This window comes from Vicugna pacos, chromosome 31 (genome assembly GCF_048564905.1).
Source record: "Vicugna pacos chromosome 31, VicPac4, whole genome shotgun sequence".
Lineage (NCBI taxonomy): Eukaryota > Metazoa > Chordata > Mammalia > Artiodactyla > Camelidae > Vicugna > Vicugna pacos.
The window spans coordinates 19010230-19026794 of NC_133017.1; the positions used below are offsets into that span (position 1 = coordinate 19010230).

The following is a 16565-nucleotide window of genomic DNA, read 5'->3' on the forward strand; positions in this document are numbered from 1 at the left end:
TCCTTTAACTTTGATCGTTTCTTCCATTCTATTTTCTCATTCTTTCTGAGATTCCCATGAAGTCTCACAAAATGGTCCATGCCTCCTGGTTCTGTCTGTCCCTCTTGCCCTGCCTCAACTTTATTCTTTAGTCCAACTACAAACTTTTATATGTTTTTGGAAACATTTCTATCTCTGCTCCTTTTTCAGAGCATCCCCTTCTTACTTTTACCCAGACGACGTTTTCTGAAGTCTGAGTATTATCAGAATATTTACTTTCATAAAGCTTTCCTCCATTTCCTGAATAAGCTCTCCCTCTGGGGTCAGTTTTTCAGCTTATTAACATTGGTCTTCACACTCTTGGTTCTGCTCGGTTGTCTGATGCTTACTTAAGAAGATACTGGGTAAACTGCTCACCTGCTTTCCAGCTGAGTCTCTTTCCTGTATGAAAATTCTACCAGGACACCGGGAGGCGCAGTGTGGGGTGGAGTGGAGGATGTCAACTGCAGGCTTTGCTTTAGGGAAGAGCTGGCTGTCAAGGCTGCAGGACCCTCCTGACGCCAGAATTTGAACCTGGATGATGACACCTGTCCTGAGCTTCAGGGTGGGGTAATGACCGATGCAAGCTGTTTTATAGACAGGACTTCAATTTATCTGTTTTCCACTGCCACTTGCCACTGCCACCACCCATGGTCACTGGTGACACTGGGCGTGGAGTCTCTCGGGATTCCCACGAGCAGGCTGGCTCTCAGCACCTCGCTGGCTCCCTCCTGGCACATTCTGGGCTGTAAATCTTCCGCCTCTTTTGTCTGTCAACATGCCGCCTGTCTGCTTTGCCTTCCAGAAATTCATCGAGGGCTGAGTCGGTTGCTGGACGCCCCTCCTCATTGCATCCTCTCAGTGCTACTCTAAGCCTGCTCCTTCCATCACATCAGTTATGCTGATTCACTGGGGCCCTGGGAGGCGCTGGAGCAAAACTAAATGCTCAGCCCTTCTTGAACTTTCTGGCTATTGATCTGATGTGAAGAAGCAGGTGTACCTTCCCTCCCTGTAACCGTGTTTTTAAAGCATGCAGGAACCCGATCTCTAACGTCGCAATGTAAGACGCATGCATATTTTGAAAGGATGTGTATTTTTTCTCAGCGAGGGGATCCTTCAAACGAGTGTGTGACCTACAGAAAAGATGGAACCAGGAAAACATCTGTTTTCTCCTGGCGTTGCCTACTTGGGGATGTCTGTGCAGTGTTTAAACCAAGCCAGGTAATACTTTCTGGTTCGTGGAGCAGGAGAGAAATGGACTGTTTTGGGCAGGTGTGTGTTGGGGTGGAATGGATGCGTTTAGTTTGGGAAATGTTGATTTTTGTGGTGCTTGCCGGCTGGTTTAAGACGTCTGGTAGGTAGCTGAACGTATGCTTACAGCTCGGAAAGATTCAGGAGTCGTCAACCATGCTGCGTATGAAGCCATACAGGAAATAAGTCGTTTAGCAGGGCAAAGCGTAGAAGTCTGGGTGATGTAAACGTTTAGAAACGAGTGGGAGAAAATAAACCTTTAACAGAGACCACACAGGAGTGCTCTTAGTTACGGTAAATGCTGTGGAGATGACCAGCAGGACCAAGAACTCAAAGGACGCACGGGATTTTAGTCACTAAGTTGCTAAATGCCCTGGAAAAATAATTCAAGTGATGGGGCAAAGTGGTGGAGAATGAGGCCCGACTTCTAATAACATGTGAAACAATGACTCTGCAGCAGCCGTGGTGGATGGGAGATGGGGTAACGGTTGCACGAATCCAAGGCTGAAGCAGAATGAAAGGGATGAAGACCTGACGCCACGGACAGGAGTGCTGAAAACAGCTTTCGTGGCTCAGGATGAACAAGGAAACAGGACACTAAAGGGCAGCTGAAAGTTCGAGTAAATACAGTACTCGTAGAGGTAACGAGTAAGGAAGGTGGTGTGAGAAGGCTGGATGGACGGGAGGCTGGGGTCGGACAGTGCGACGTATAACCGTATATTAATGAGAGTGGGAAGGCCTTAGGTACCAACAAGCAGTAAGGTACGGCAGGGGAAGGGCCAGCTCACGGAAGCGGAGGCGCACCAGGACCCGGGTTAAGGCGCCCGACCCGCTATCCATACAGACGGTGACACCATCGGAGCCGGCGCCGGCCGCGGAGCGCGGAGGACAGAGCTGGTTTCTAAATTCTTTCTTCAACACGGGGAAGTCGTCCAGCCAACCACCGGCAGTAGCAAAGTCAAATAAGTGGCAGATGGCATACGCATCCCTAAGAAATCAGAGGATTCCCAAACTGGGTGAGACTAGGTTAGATTAAACACAAAAATCATTTAACGTGAAGGCCGATGCTTCACTGCACTGCGTGCCCGTAACCCAAGGAAGAAAATGCAAAACTGGCCCTCGGGTAGTTACTAATTGCGTATACAATCTCTTATGGCCCTTTCTATGCTGTCATCAGATGATCTGAATGCTCTTGGTCCAGTGTTAACGGGGAGCAGTTTTGTTTCCATGTTGTCCCGGCACCACTTCTACCCTTTATTGCACCTTTAAACACACCCTCACCTGGTTCTTTTCAGGAGGCGCTCTGTCTGTGCGTTTGTTTTCTTGAGACTTCCTTCTAGTAACTTTCTTTTCTTTCTGAGGCTGAGCTTCTGTATTAAGTAAGTTGCAAACAGTCTCTTCTGAAAAACTGATCAATTGCTATAAAGAAAATTTAAAGCAGGGATACCGTAAAACCGGGCAGGTACGTTTCATGTCTCTTGCACTTCCTCTCCCTCTCCCTCCCCTGCTGCTTCTACCGTTTTACATCCCATTTCCACTTAATTCACAAATTCCACTAGAAGTCTCTTGACCAACTTATACTCAAATGGAAGAAACAGCAAGTAACAATTTCTGGTCAAACACAGACCCAGAAGCATATGCGCTGTCCAATTATTTTATAGAAGAGAAAAACAACTTAAGAATTAGTTGTCTTGTTCATTCATCAAATATTTACTGAGCGTCTACAGTTCAGCAGCTAACTACTGATGAGTCATGGGGGGCAAAACCATGAACTGTTAGGTTATTTGACTTCTGCGTTTATCATCTAACAAGATCAGCTAAAAACCCTGTAACAGATATTGCATGTTTATGCACTGCGATGCTATGTAGACAAAAATCCAATTTCATCTAATTTAATAAAATAGCAAAAGACATGCATTCGATAGGAGTTATGCCCTTACTGAAAACAGTTGAATAGTTTTCTAAAAAGTTCTATTTATGCCATTTTCTGGCGCTGCTAATTACATGCTACTTTTCTTCACTTTTGTACTTCAGTAGAATTCATAAAACCACAAATCCCAAGTCAACTTTCTAAACATATTACCTTCCACATTAACATAAATTCTGAAAGCATCTTGTTTTATTGTATTTTTCTTCTGACAGAATTAACTGAAGTCAAATCAGGAAAACAGCATTACCCTGGGTTACATGCTAACTAGGGTATTAGTTCTCAATACATTGATTAAACCAAGATTTAACCAGTAAATCATTTGATCGTGAAAACAGAAAACAGACAACAGAAAAAAAAATCTACTACAAGCTTTAAAAACAAATACACTGTGCCAAATACACTCACGCTTCTTCTGTTGGAGGTCCGCGTTTCTCTGCCCACTTTACGGGAGGTTATTTTCTTGTGGTTATTTGAAGAGGCAAAGGTATCAGTGCCTGATGAGCAAGAAACAGCAAAATCAGGGCAGCCAACAAAAAAGCTCTAAGAACTTTCATCTTTCTGACACTGGGTACTTGCTTGGAAACCAACTTACGCCTTAGTGTCTTACCATATCTAAACATAAAGATTAATTACCGAGAGAAATACATTTTGACATTGGAAAAAATTTTAAACACATGAAAATAACTTCACAAAGTTCAGGATAATTTAAATTCGGTCACTTTTAATGGTGTAAATAAAAGGCAGCATAACATGTGAAAGAGCGCCGGCTTGGAGGGGTGACAGGCGAGGCTTCCGAGTTCGTGCTAACTTAGCACGGACATGTCTCGGATTCTGTGCTGATGAACTGGGTTTGTGTCCTGAGCCAACACGGGATGCTGGAGACCCACTCAAGGATTTTGACCGAGGAGTGACGTGAATAATAGTTCCCATCCTAAGGGCTCTGCCCATGACATCTGCCAGCCAAGTTCTGATTTGTCAGGAAAGCACAGAGATCTTTGTTGCCTTGTCGTGATCATAAAAATAGCCGGAGCCCTTAGCAAGTACACGTGCCCCAAATGCCATGCTGATGTTGACTTCACATATTTAAGAACGGCCCTTATGATCCTTACTGTTTCAGTTGTGCAGCCCGAGCAGGAGCTAACTGTTGATCTTGAAGTGTTGAGAGGGCAACTCCACTGTGTGCAGGGATTTGAAAAATGGGGCTACCCATCTAAGGGAGTTATAGGTGAGACTTGGAATGGAAAGGGAAGGATAAGAGACTTCTTGCTTTTCTATACTATTTGCTTTTTTTTTTTTAAATCAAGTATGATTAGAATAAAAATAAAAATTTTTAAATAAGGGGATTTCATTTATACACATCTTACAAATGACATTTATGACTGTAAGATAAATGAAAGTTACTACCTGAAAGAGTCTCAGAGACTGAAGGCTTACTAAGAGGACTCAGAACTGCAAACGATACCTGAAGAGGTTCTATATTTTCCTAAAGAAAGGAGAAGAAAAGTAGAAATTAGACATTCTTAAATTCAGTGGACATACAAATAATGTGCTCAAAAGAGAGTAAGGATTTGTTTTTGCAGGAGGAATTGTAATAAGCATAAAGATTGGGAAATCAATGAAAGATTAATCAAAAAAAGTCAGAGCAAAACAAGGATATTAGATCTAAAAATGTTTTATAATATTTACCAATCGTCTTTAACGAAACCACGTTTACTAACTACAATCCACCAAAATAAAAGCTTTCAGTGAAAGCAGCCATGATGTAACTAGTAAGTTAATAACTAGTAAGTAACTAGTAAGTTATTTTTTGGTTTATTTAAAATCCCATATCCTAACTCTTATAAATTTTAAAATCCATTGATAAATACAACCTAATATTACAGTATAATTCAGGTGACCTTCAAGGTAAATATTAAGTGAAGGTATCAAATCTTTTCTTTCCTACAGTCATTATAATGGTAGCTATCAATTCTTCATAGATAAAAATCTGTCAGGTTGAAGAAATTCTCTTTTATCACCAGTTTGCTCTGAGTTTTTAACAGAAATGAATGCTGGGTTTTGTCACATGCTTTTTCTGTATCTACTGAGATGGTCATATGTTTTTGCTTAGTCTGTTAATATGGTGAAGTACAGATTATTTTTCAAATATTAAATCAACTTTGCATCTCTGGGGTAAAATCTCACTTGGTCATAATTTATTTATTTATTTTTTACGTATTGTTATGTTTATGAGGACACTGGACTAGTTTTCTTTTCTTATAATGTCTGATTACAGTATCAGGTTAACGTTGACATTAATGAATTGGGACGTGTTCCCAACTCAATTTGTTTGGAAGAACGTATGCAGAATTAGTATTATATCTTAAATATTTGGTAAAATTCATTAGTAAATCTGAACGTGCAGTTTTCCTTGTGGGAACTTAAATTGCCTTAGTGGACACAGGGCTAATGAGGTCATCCACTTCTTCTTGAGACCGATGGTTTGTGCTTTTCAAGGAATGTAGCTTAAATCGTTGAATTTATTGGCATAACATAAAGTTGTTCATAATATTCTTTGACGATCCTTTTAATATCCGTTAGGATATTTAGTTATGTCACCTCCCTTATTCCTTCTATTGGTAGAGTGTCCTCTCTTTTGCCTCAACAGTTTGATTAGAAGTTCACTATTATTTCTTTAGCACAGTTTTTTGATTTCAATGATTTTTCTCTATGTTTTTCTGTTTCCTAGTTCATGGATTTCTACATTTACCTTTATTATTTCCCTTTTATTAGTTTGCCTTTAATTTGCTTTTCTTTTTCTAGTTTCTTAAAGTGGAAGCTGAGATCATGAACTTTGAGACCTCTTTTATTTTTTAAATACAGGCTTTAACTTTTAAAAACTGCCCTCTAAGCACTGCTTTAGCTACATCCTACATGTTTCTGCTCTTTTGTAGTAGCTTAGGGTTTACAGCGTACATCTTCAACTACAGCACTCTCCCATCTTTTATGCCATGTTAATCTGGTAGTACCTTTTATTTACCTGGGTTATAAACCAAATAAAACACTGTTACTGTTGCTTTGAACAATTATCATTTATGAAGACTAATTAAAAAGAAGGCTGTTAAATTTGCCCACATATTTAGCATTTTCAGGGCTCTTCACTCCTTTGTGTAGAAGCAGATTTCCAATGGCACCATTTTCCTTTCGATTAAAGGTCTTCCTTTTTAAAAAAAAGAAAAAAAACCACTTCTAATGCTAACCTGCTATGGTAGTGAATTATTTCAGCTTCCATATGTCTGAAAAAGCCTTCATTTCACCATTATTTTGAAGGATGGTTTCACCGGATAGAGAATTCCAGGTTGACAGGTATTTTTGGTTTTTGTTCTCTAAATACTTACGTACATTTTTAAAAGATGTCGCTGCACTGTCTTCCGGCTTGCCGTTTCCAATGAGAAATCTGCTGCCTCTCTTGTATTTGTTTTTCTTTACATCATGTGTCTCTTTCTCTCTGGTCCTTTCAGGCCATTCATCATTGATTTTAAGCTTTGTGTACTCTCCTTCATGTTTCTTGCCCTGGGAACTTGTTGAACTTCAGGGTCAGTGGGTTTACAATTCTATCAAATTGGGACATTCTCAGCTATTATTTCTCAAATGTTTTTTTTTTTCCCTTCCAATCTCTCCTCTCCTTTGAGAACTTTAATTACAAGCATATTATGCCACCTGAAGTTGTCCCAGCTCACAAACTATCCTCATTCTTGCTCAGTCTTTTTTTCTGCATTTCATTGAGAATAATTTCTACTGCTACATTTTTAGATTGAGTAATCTTTTCTCTTGCAGCCTCTAATACGCTATTAAACTCATCCAACATATTTTTATTCCTGGAAATTGTAATGCACAGAGTTTGACTTGGGCCTTTTTTTTAATATCCCATGTTCTAATAAACAAGTTCAATCTTTTCTCACATTCTTGAACATATCAAATATAGTTAAAATAACTCTTTCAATGTCTTTGTCTACAAATTCTACCATGTATCATTTTTGGGTCTATTTCTATTGATTCATTTTTCTCATTATGGGGCATCTTTTCCTCTACAACTATTACTTTTTAATTGAATGCCAGGCATTTTATATTTAATGTTTCTTGGTTCTGGATAGTTTTTTTTCTTTTCTTTTTTTTCTGGTTGTGGGAGGGGAATCAACCATTTTACTGAGGGGCTCCAAGGGAGGGCTGAGGGCTGGGAGGACAAGGAGACCTGATGCCTTTGGCCTGGCTGAGATCTCCCCTGCTTCACAGTCACCGAAAGCAGTTGTGCTATTTTTGAGGTTCATTATGCAATCTGGATTATGCATTATGCAATACATTACTTGGATACAAGTTGGATCTTTTCAAGGGTTGCTTTTAACCTTTACTGGGCTTTGAATTCTGCTCTAGTAACGAGGCAATATTGAGTATCTGACACCCTCTGAATTACCACTCCTGCCCGTGTGAGCTCCAGGCACTTCCCTCTGCTGCCCCTGGGCAGCTCTTTCCTGGCCTCGGGCAGCTCGCTCACAAGCACGGGGTGGGGAGCACTCAGCTGGAGACTCACGTGGGACCCTTTGCAGGTCTCCAGAGCACTCTCTGTACAGCTCTCTCCTCTCTGGTACATGACCCTGTCAACTCCAGCCTCCTTCCCTTTCCTAGATCCCAACTCCATCTTCTCAACTCATGGAGACTGCCAGATAAGCTGGGGCTCTCCTAGAGCTCAGCTCATTTGTTACCCGCTGTCCTGTGCTTCTCAGTGTTCAATGTCTGTGAACCACCGCTTTATGTATTTTTCTCTGGCTTTTTAGTTGTTTCTCACGGGAATATAAATTCAGTCCCCCTTACTCTATCTTGGCTGAAAGCAGAATCTTCTTATTTCAAAGAATAGCAGCAAGAGAGAGAATGAAAGATGGTTCCCAACATAAAAACGGGTAAGTAAAATTAACAGGCAATTCTTAAGAGAAGAAATTCAAATGGCCTATAAACATGTGAAAATCTTCACACCTCACTAACAAACTAAAAAATTTTCAAGTCATCTTTTTGTCCTATGAAGCTATTAAAAAAAAAAGCATGGTTAATACCCAGGGTTTACAAAGGTATAATAAAATAAAACCATTTATAGTATTGTGAATCCAAATTAGTGCATACTTTCTGAATGGTAATTTAGCAGTATGTATAAAAAAGTTCAAAAATGTTCCTATACCTTAACCTAGTAATTCTACCTGTAGAATTAGATATACATTTATATTTATGTTTATAATATATCAATTCTAAGATTGTTGCTTTCACATTTTAACACATCTGAAATCTTACATTTTACAATTCATGATGTGTGTCATAGTTTAACTTTCAGCATTTTTTCGTAGTGATACATAAAACAATGTACATCTTAAAATCCACAGCAGTTAGGTTCCACAAGATATGCTGTGTACAAGGAGTCATGGGAGTACTGTTTTTAATAGGAGAAAACTGGTAATAATCTACCTAGAAAATGCATTAATTTATACCATGATGCAGCACTCAGTCCATTTCATGATTTCAAAGCACAACTACTGCTCATGAAAATAGTGAAGTCTGATGAAAATAAAAACATGTTTGCTCCACATTTTTCACACTTACAAGATTCTCTCCCTTGTCATCAAAATCTGGCTGAGATAACCGCTCAGGAACCGGTGACTGCTCAACTGGCAGGGGACTGAGGCTACTTAAATCCTTTTTACGAACGGGTGTTTCTCCTTTACGCAATGGAGTGTTTGCTGGCAAAGATTCATCGAACACTTCAGGGCTCAGGTCCTCTCCAAAGGTCACTCTCTTCCTCTTCCTCACATTCAGAAAGGCTGGTGCTTTAGAATTTTCTTTACCTTCTATAGATAATAAATGGGAATACATTTAAAAATTAAGCTACATTTCTTATCTAAAAGGCATACCCTAGACTCTTTAACCATGATTAGACTCGGCTATTCTTTTGTAACATATAACAGTTTGTAGAGGAAAAAAGTTCAAAACAGAACAGATAAGCAATATTTCTAATTAAAATATGGTAATAGATTTTAAAGTAAATTTTGCCTGCCTAGCTTAGAAGACTACAAAATTGAAATGTCAATTTCCTTTGCAAGTTTCCCCAGTAAGCAGAAATGGAGAGATGGGCTGGATAGAACCAGTTATGAGACACTCTACAGAGATTCCATCCCTCCCAACTATTCTTCATCCCCCTCAGGCATTAGCAGATCACTGAAAATACCATACATTATACCAGAATTTTTTTTATAGCAAGAAAATGATACCCTCAAGACTTCAGAATAAATCTGAATTTCTTACCCGCTTTTCGCTCTTTGCAACAGTTCACAAGAGTTGAGATCAAACTTGGATGTGTCCTGCTTTCACAGAGGCTGTCATGGTGTTCCTACACAAAATAAACTTCGATGAACAATTTTACATACATACACACATACACACAGTCCCTAAGAACGGCAACTGTGAATTGTTTTCGGCCAGGGGTCGATACTACGGAGAGTGCTGCAGGTTACCCTTCCTAACTGTGCTGACTTCAAACACCCTCTTAGCCACAAAGGGAAAGTGGGTTCCCTACTACTTTAGTAAACAGTGTTTTAGGCCAAAATTAAAGAGCAGAAATCCATTAATGTGGGCTCAGCACATTCCCCCATTTTTGACCTAGCAAATGAAGTTAAGAAAAAAGATGAGTGGGTGGAATTATATTGTACTATGGATGGCGCAAGACGAGGCAGACCACATAAATGGTCTAAAGTATAAGACTGCCACTGAAACAAGAAAAAAAGAAATATGTAAATGGTGTAATGGGGTGTTTTGTCTTTGAAACATGGGAACCACATCTCTTATAATGTATCACTCTCCTGTCTATGATACCACGATCCTGAGTTAGGAACCAGGAAAGAAGGTCGTATTTGTCCCTCTGTGCTTCTTCAAAAGAAGATTACAGAGAAGGCAAGCTGGGGAGGAAAGGACAGTGTGCACCTGAACAACGGACAGGCAAGTCCAGACACAGGGCCACCGGGGCAAAGCAGGAGAGCCAGGGCTGGAGGTGGATGAGTCACCCCCAAATCCTCATCTGCACGTCCCATCTCATCCTGAGCCCTGACCAGTCCTTGCTCTCTAGAGCTGTTCATTTCCTCCAGCACACCCGTCCCAAGAGTTGCGCCTTGTCTAAAAACCAGTCCTGCCCCAAACAAACCTCCTTTATCAATCGTCTCCCAAGTCAGTTTTTCTGACCCAGTAAAAGCCCTCATCAGTATCTAAGTGAACTTAGAAAACAAAGTTCACGTTAGCTTTTAGATTTACTTTTAATTCAAACCACCATGAAAGTTGTATCAAACAACTCAAACTGTAAACACCTACAAATCTGAGGCAGCTTAGCAAGATCAGCAGTTGTGAATGTCTGGATTTGATTTTAGTGGCAGGATGTGATGTTTTTGCTGTCATGAATATTGTTAATCAGTAAGAGTTATATGGGTCCTTTAGATGCTAAGTCTAAGATAAAACACATAGAAGATAGAAATGAGCAGTGCTGTAGACAAACTCAAATTAGCTCTTTAACCAGAAAAATTGTTAAAACATTTAAAACTAACAACCGACCATATGTCCAAGTAGACAGAAGGCAGTCTAGTTCATTTTGGCTTTAGAGACAGATTTGTAGGTATAGTTGCATATTAAAGTACAAAAAAACCCCCTGTATTTCTCATTTGCCAGGCACTGGTGCTAAATTGCACATTACTGTCCCACTTAATGCTCAAATTACCCTGAAAGGAAGTTACTAATATTGCCCTTTTATAGATAAGGAAACCAGGGTAGACCAAGGTTAGACAATTGGCCCAGTTCTTAAACTTCAGGCACTTTGACTCCAGAGTCGTCCTCTCAGCCTCAGTGTTCACAGCCGGTTATGGATTTTAACATCAGATTTGTCTGCGTTCATTTAATCTCAAGCCTCAGTTTATGTAAATGGGGCTGTTAGCGTTCCTGGAGACTGCTGCTGCTCGCACATCATATACCAGCACTGCCCGTAGGGAGCACTCAGTAAATGCCAGCCAGTTCCCAGCAACCTACTCACGCCCCGTACCAGCTGGGCTCAGAGAAAGATGCATGCCCAAAAAAGGTACCTCATGTTTTGTCATGTTTGTGTTTAATTTGTAAATTAAACACATAAATAAAGCTGTGCTATTATGCAGAATGTAAGTCTATAGAGATTTTATACATAGTGATATGTTTGAACATATTTATGTACTACAGTTATAAACAGTTAAAATTTTTAGGCAGGGAGGGTATAGCTCAGTGGTATGCAAGAGGTCCTGGGTTCAATCCCCAGCACCTCCAGTTAGAAAAGTAAATAAAAAGAAACCTAATTACCTTCCCTCCACAAAGAAAGACAATGTAAAATTAATTAATTAAAAAAATTTTTTAAAGGTATCTCAAAGGCCAAATATTTTGGGTGGAAGTAAGTAGCACTCAACATTAGTAACTACGAAACTGCTGTACACGAGAAACTGACATGTTGCAACTGACGGTACTTCAGTTAAAAAAAAAACTATGAAACTCATAAAATACAGTCTACCTATACTAAATTCTACATACTACATTCCATACTGAGTTTAGGGGGGAAAAAAGAGCAAAAAGAAACTCTGCCCAGTGCTACTATAGGAGAGAGAAGGAGAGGGAAAAGTAGGGTGAGATATTTCCTGTTACGCAGTATGACACACAGCATTTCAGAGGTACTTCTTTGAACCAAAATGAATTTTTATTCAATTCGCTTTAGGAAATGAAGCTCTACACTCACCTGCAGGCTTTCTAGACACAGCTTAGCCGAGGGTTTCTTCAGCACAGAACGAAGTACAAAGGTCGCAGAGGATGGACTGTCCCTCGGACACAGGGGAGCAGCCAGTGGCCTGGCTCCCGGGGCTGGGTCTGTGCTCATTTCTGTAGACTTGTCACCTGAAATGGCATCACTCGGTCCTTTGCTCTCTGCACAGCCAGCCACCTGCATTCCTTCAACACAGAGTTGTAAACGTGAGTGGGGGCCATCTCATTGGTCTGTTCCGCACCAAAAGTATTACGTGCTTGCAAAGAGAATCACACGCTATTCAGAAGTTCAACCCTGATACACCCTGCCTGGGGAGGAACATCCGGGATTTCACTTGTGAGTGTAAAAAGGAGACAGACGTGGCAATGAATCACAGGTTTTATTTCAAACCTAACTACCAAGGGTAACAGTAAGGAGTTTGGGCTCACGGGAATCTAAGACGGCGTCCATGGGTCAGCTGTTGACTGTTAGCCTGCCTCCACTCATGACACCTATGACTCACACCATAATGCTAAGCAGAGCTGGACAGCCAATAATGACCAGTTTTACGGCTGGAGTCAGAGGCATTTTCAGCATGCGAGGGGGTGGGAGGGACGGGACGGGATGCCGAGGAGAAAGATGATCAAACCAAAAAATTCACATACTGCATGTGCCCCCAAACAAGGCCAGCCTCCTCCCTGCAAATTCTTCTCATGAAAGACCCATTGCCTTATGATCGACATGTAACAAACATGTATTAGGCAATTTCAGAGATACAGTGGTAAACACAAGGGACAAGGTGCCCACATCTCCAGAGGACAAGCAGACAACATAAAGTATAGTAGGTGGGAGGCACAGGAGGAAGAAGGCAGCAGACAGCTGTGCCTGTAACAGGGCAGCAGGAGGGACCCTGTGGTGGGACTATGATAGATGCTAACTCTACTGTGCTTACAGCAGGCCACACTGGGGTGAAGGCACACGGAGCTAAACGTACACACGTGTGCGCGCAAAACTGGTGAACTCTGAAACCACAGGTCCGTGGATTGTATCAGTGTCGATCTCCTGGTTGTGCAAGGCATTTCAGCTTGCAAGGTACTACCACTGGGGAAACCGGGGGAAGGGTGCAGAAATCGCTTCATATTATTTCTAGCACTGCCTGTGAATCTACAGTCATCTCAAAATAAAAAGTTAAAGAAATATGTATGTAACAGCAAGTAGTAAAGCATGCCGGGAAGGAAGATAATGCAGAGATGGGGGGTGGGGAGCAATGTGGGGAGGTGGTGGTCGAGGACAGCTTCCCCAGCAGGCATCATAATAAAGCGAGGAAGCGAGCCCCGCCCACGTGCAGGGAAGAACGTCACGCGCTCCGGGCCAAGTGCAAAGACTGGAGGTGGGAGACCTGGCAGGTGAAGGGTTGGGCAGGGCCAGTGTGACTGGAACAGAGTGAGGGCAGAAGAAGGCAACTAGGCATGAGCTCGGAGACAATAGCAAGGACTAGGTCAGCGGAGGCCAGTAGGAATGGGACAGACCGGATACTATCTTACGTATGCAGGAGGCTGATGAGAGATTTTAAGTAGGGGAATGACAATGATGACTCACATTTATTTTTTTTTCTGTTTTTAAGGGTAACAGGTCTTATAGGCACGAATATTTAGAGGACTTTTTTCCTCCCAGTTTTATTGAGATACAGTTGACATCCAGCACTGTATGTTTAAGGTGCACAGCATAATGATTTGACTTACAAGCATCATGAAATGATTATCACAGTAGGTTTAGTGAACGCCCATTACCCCACACGGGTACATTAAACAGAAAATTTTTTTTCCCTTGTGGTGAGAACTCTTAGGATTTGCTCTCTTAACTTTCACATATAGCATCCAGCAGTGTTATTTATATTTATCATGTTGTATATTACATCCCTAGTACTTATTTATCTTATAACTGCAAGTTTGTACCTTTTGACCACCTTTATCCAATTTCCCCTTCTCTCCACTCCCTGCCTCCGATGACTCTCCACCCTCTGCCTCTGATGATTGCAAATCTGACCTTTTTCTATGAGTGTGTTTGTTTTTGAAGTATAATTGATCTACAGCATTATGTTGGTTCTCAGTACACAACATAGTGATCTGATATTTCTATACATTTCAAACTGAACACCACCGTAAGTCACCTGTCATCATACAAAGATATTCCATAATTATTGATTGTTCTCCACACTGTACATTTCAGACCTGTGATTCATTTATTTTGTAATTTTAAGTTTGTTATCTCTTAATCTCCCTCACCCACTTCTTTCCTCTGCCCACCTCCCTCCCTTCTGGCAACCTCCTATTTGTCTTCTGTCTCCATTACTGTTTCTGTTTCGTTATGTTTGTTCATTTTGTTTCGTTTTTTAGATTCCACATATAAGTAAAATCATACAGTATTTAAAAAGAAGCAACCTGGCCACTGTGAAGAAGACTTTAACAAAGGGGTGAGAAAAAGGGTGGAAGCAGGGAAGTCACTTAGGAGGATTTACAGAATAATCCACCCAAGAGAAGACAGTAGCCAGGATCCCAGGGAAGCAGACAGTAGGGAGAAGTTGGGTATTTGATACAATTTGAAGACAAGGCCAAAAGCAAGTGCTGATGGGATCGGAAGTTTAACTTGAAAAAGAAAGGTGTCAGGCTAACGCCCATGTTTTTGGCACAAGCAAACGGTGAGTGGTCAGACTGTTGCACTGAGGTGAAGAAAACATGAGCAGACTTGGGGAGGAAACATCAGCAAGACCTGCGTGCACATGTCAAGTCTGAGACATTTATTAGACACCCATGTGGAGACCAGGAAAGGCAGTTGGGCACTTAAGTTTCGAGTTCAGTGAAGAGGCCAAGGACAGACACTTGAAACTTGACGTCAACAGCACACAGATGGTACTTAACGTGAGAACACCTGCAATCACATAGGAAGGGAAAAGTCCAAACACTGAACCCGGGGCATTGAACGTTTCAAGGTCAAAATACACAAAGAAGAAATGGTCTGTGACACAGGTAAGTAAGGGAGATACCAGAGGGAAACTTAGATCTTCAGCAAGGAATGAAAAGCACCAGAAATGGTATCTAGCTGGGTAACTTATAAAAGACTATTTCCAAGACACATGGTTGTTTAAAGCAAAAAAAAAAAAAAAAAAAAAAACTTATCTTGTGGGGATTAAAATGAATACAAATATAGTGTGGGTGACATCTATAGTGTAAAGAACCATAAAAGACATGGGTGGGAGGACAGGAAACAGATCTATAGTTTGTAAAGCTTCTATATTTCACATGCAGTTGTGCACTACTAGCTCTAAGAAGGCTGTGAAAATCTAAGGATGTATATCCCAGTCCCTAGAGTAACCATTAAAAAATAATAATAATAAGATGCAATGAGGTATAGCTTAAAAGTCAATGGATGAATGGATTTTTTAAAAGAAAATTTCAAATAAACCCAAAAAAGAAAAGAGTAGGGAAACAGAAGAACAAAAATCAGAGAGAACAGAAAATGTATGGAAAAAACAGCAGATTGAAATTTATTTATATATTTAAACCATATCAATAATTTGAACTTAAAAGGTTTATGCACCAAATACTCCCATTAAAAGGCTGAGATTCTCAAAAGTGATTAGAAAAAAAAAAGCAAGACCCAACTACACATCTCCCAGAGTGGTACTTAAAGATAAAGACACAGGCAGGTGGAAAGTAAAACTGAGACCTCGCTGGTGCCTTTCACTCAATACCAGCGTACTGATTCGGGGAATGTTTTGGATGCTGGTCCTTTTCACACACTTAAAAACCAAAAAAAAAAAAAAAAAAAAAAAAAAAAAAGAAAAAAAAAAATCATGTGTAGTATCTTCCCTAACAAAATACACTTGTTAAATGTTCAGAGACCCTGTGCTTTACAATAGATTCTCAGCTCGGAAATATTTCACTAATTCTTATTGGCAGCAGTTTAAAAAAGAAAATGTCATCTCTCACATAATATGAATTCTGAAACATTTCCACTGCACCATCAGCTCCTAAAATGTAAGGAATTACTTTCGTTTTCACAAATTTTAGTATGTAGGTAAACCAACCATAAATATCTACTAAACAAATGTTTCAGTGGAGGGATCGGCAAGTGTACTAAGGAAAAATTAAATACTTACCACTTGAAGCCTTGAGCTCTGAACGTGGAGTAGACTCTTCAAATAAACATCCAGATTCAGAAGATTTCTAGGGGAACAAGAGTAAAGAAGTACATTTTATTACTTTATAACATTACTGATACCTTTATAAAGACTTGAGTAAAGCATTACAGATTATCTGTAAATCTGATGTTAAACCAATCAATCTATCACCTTCATGACCCAGTGGTTACAAAAGTATACAAGAATCTAACTAAAACCAGCATTCATTCTAATTGCTTCCTACCCAACTATTTTCAGTCTCCTAGGAAATGTTTACAAGATGTATTTTTGCTGCCTTATTGTTTGAAGTCCAGGAAAACTATGCTGACTGCTTTCTTTAAAAAGAAAATTCTCAAAATAACTAAAAATATTGT

The 16565-nt window shown here is 40.3% G+C and overlaps 1 protein-coding gene across 5 annotated transcripts in view; it reads right to left on the reverse strand.

Annotated features, from left to right (window-relative positions):
* CDCA2 (cell division cycle associated 2) overlaps positions 1 to 16565 on the reverse strand; it is a 45006-nt gene that overhangs the window by 11878 nt on the left and 16563 nt on the right. For all 5 annotated transcript variants that reach the window (XM_072952678.1, XM_072952677.1, XM_031692529.2 and 2 more), the window contains 7 exons: positions 16171 to 16237; positions 12009 to 12217; positions 9521 to 9605; positions 8822 to 9066; positions 4604 to 4682; positions 3605 to 3693; positions 2551 to 2688 (listed from right to left, as the gene is read on the reverse strand). In XM_072952678.1, coding sequence (XP_072808779.1) covers positions 2551 to 2688; positions 3605 to 3693; positions 4604 to 4682; positions 8822 to 9066; positions 9521 to 9605; positions 12009 to 12217; positions 16171 to 16237 — 912 coding nt within the window. The remainder of the gene's footprint in view (positions 1 to 2550; positions 2689 to 3604; positions 3694 to 4603; positions 4683 to 8821; positions 9067 to 9520; positions 9606 to 12008; positions 12218 to 16170; positions 16238 to 16565) is intronic.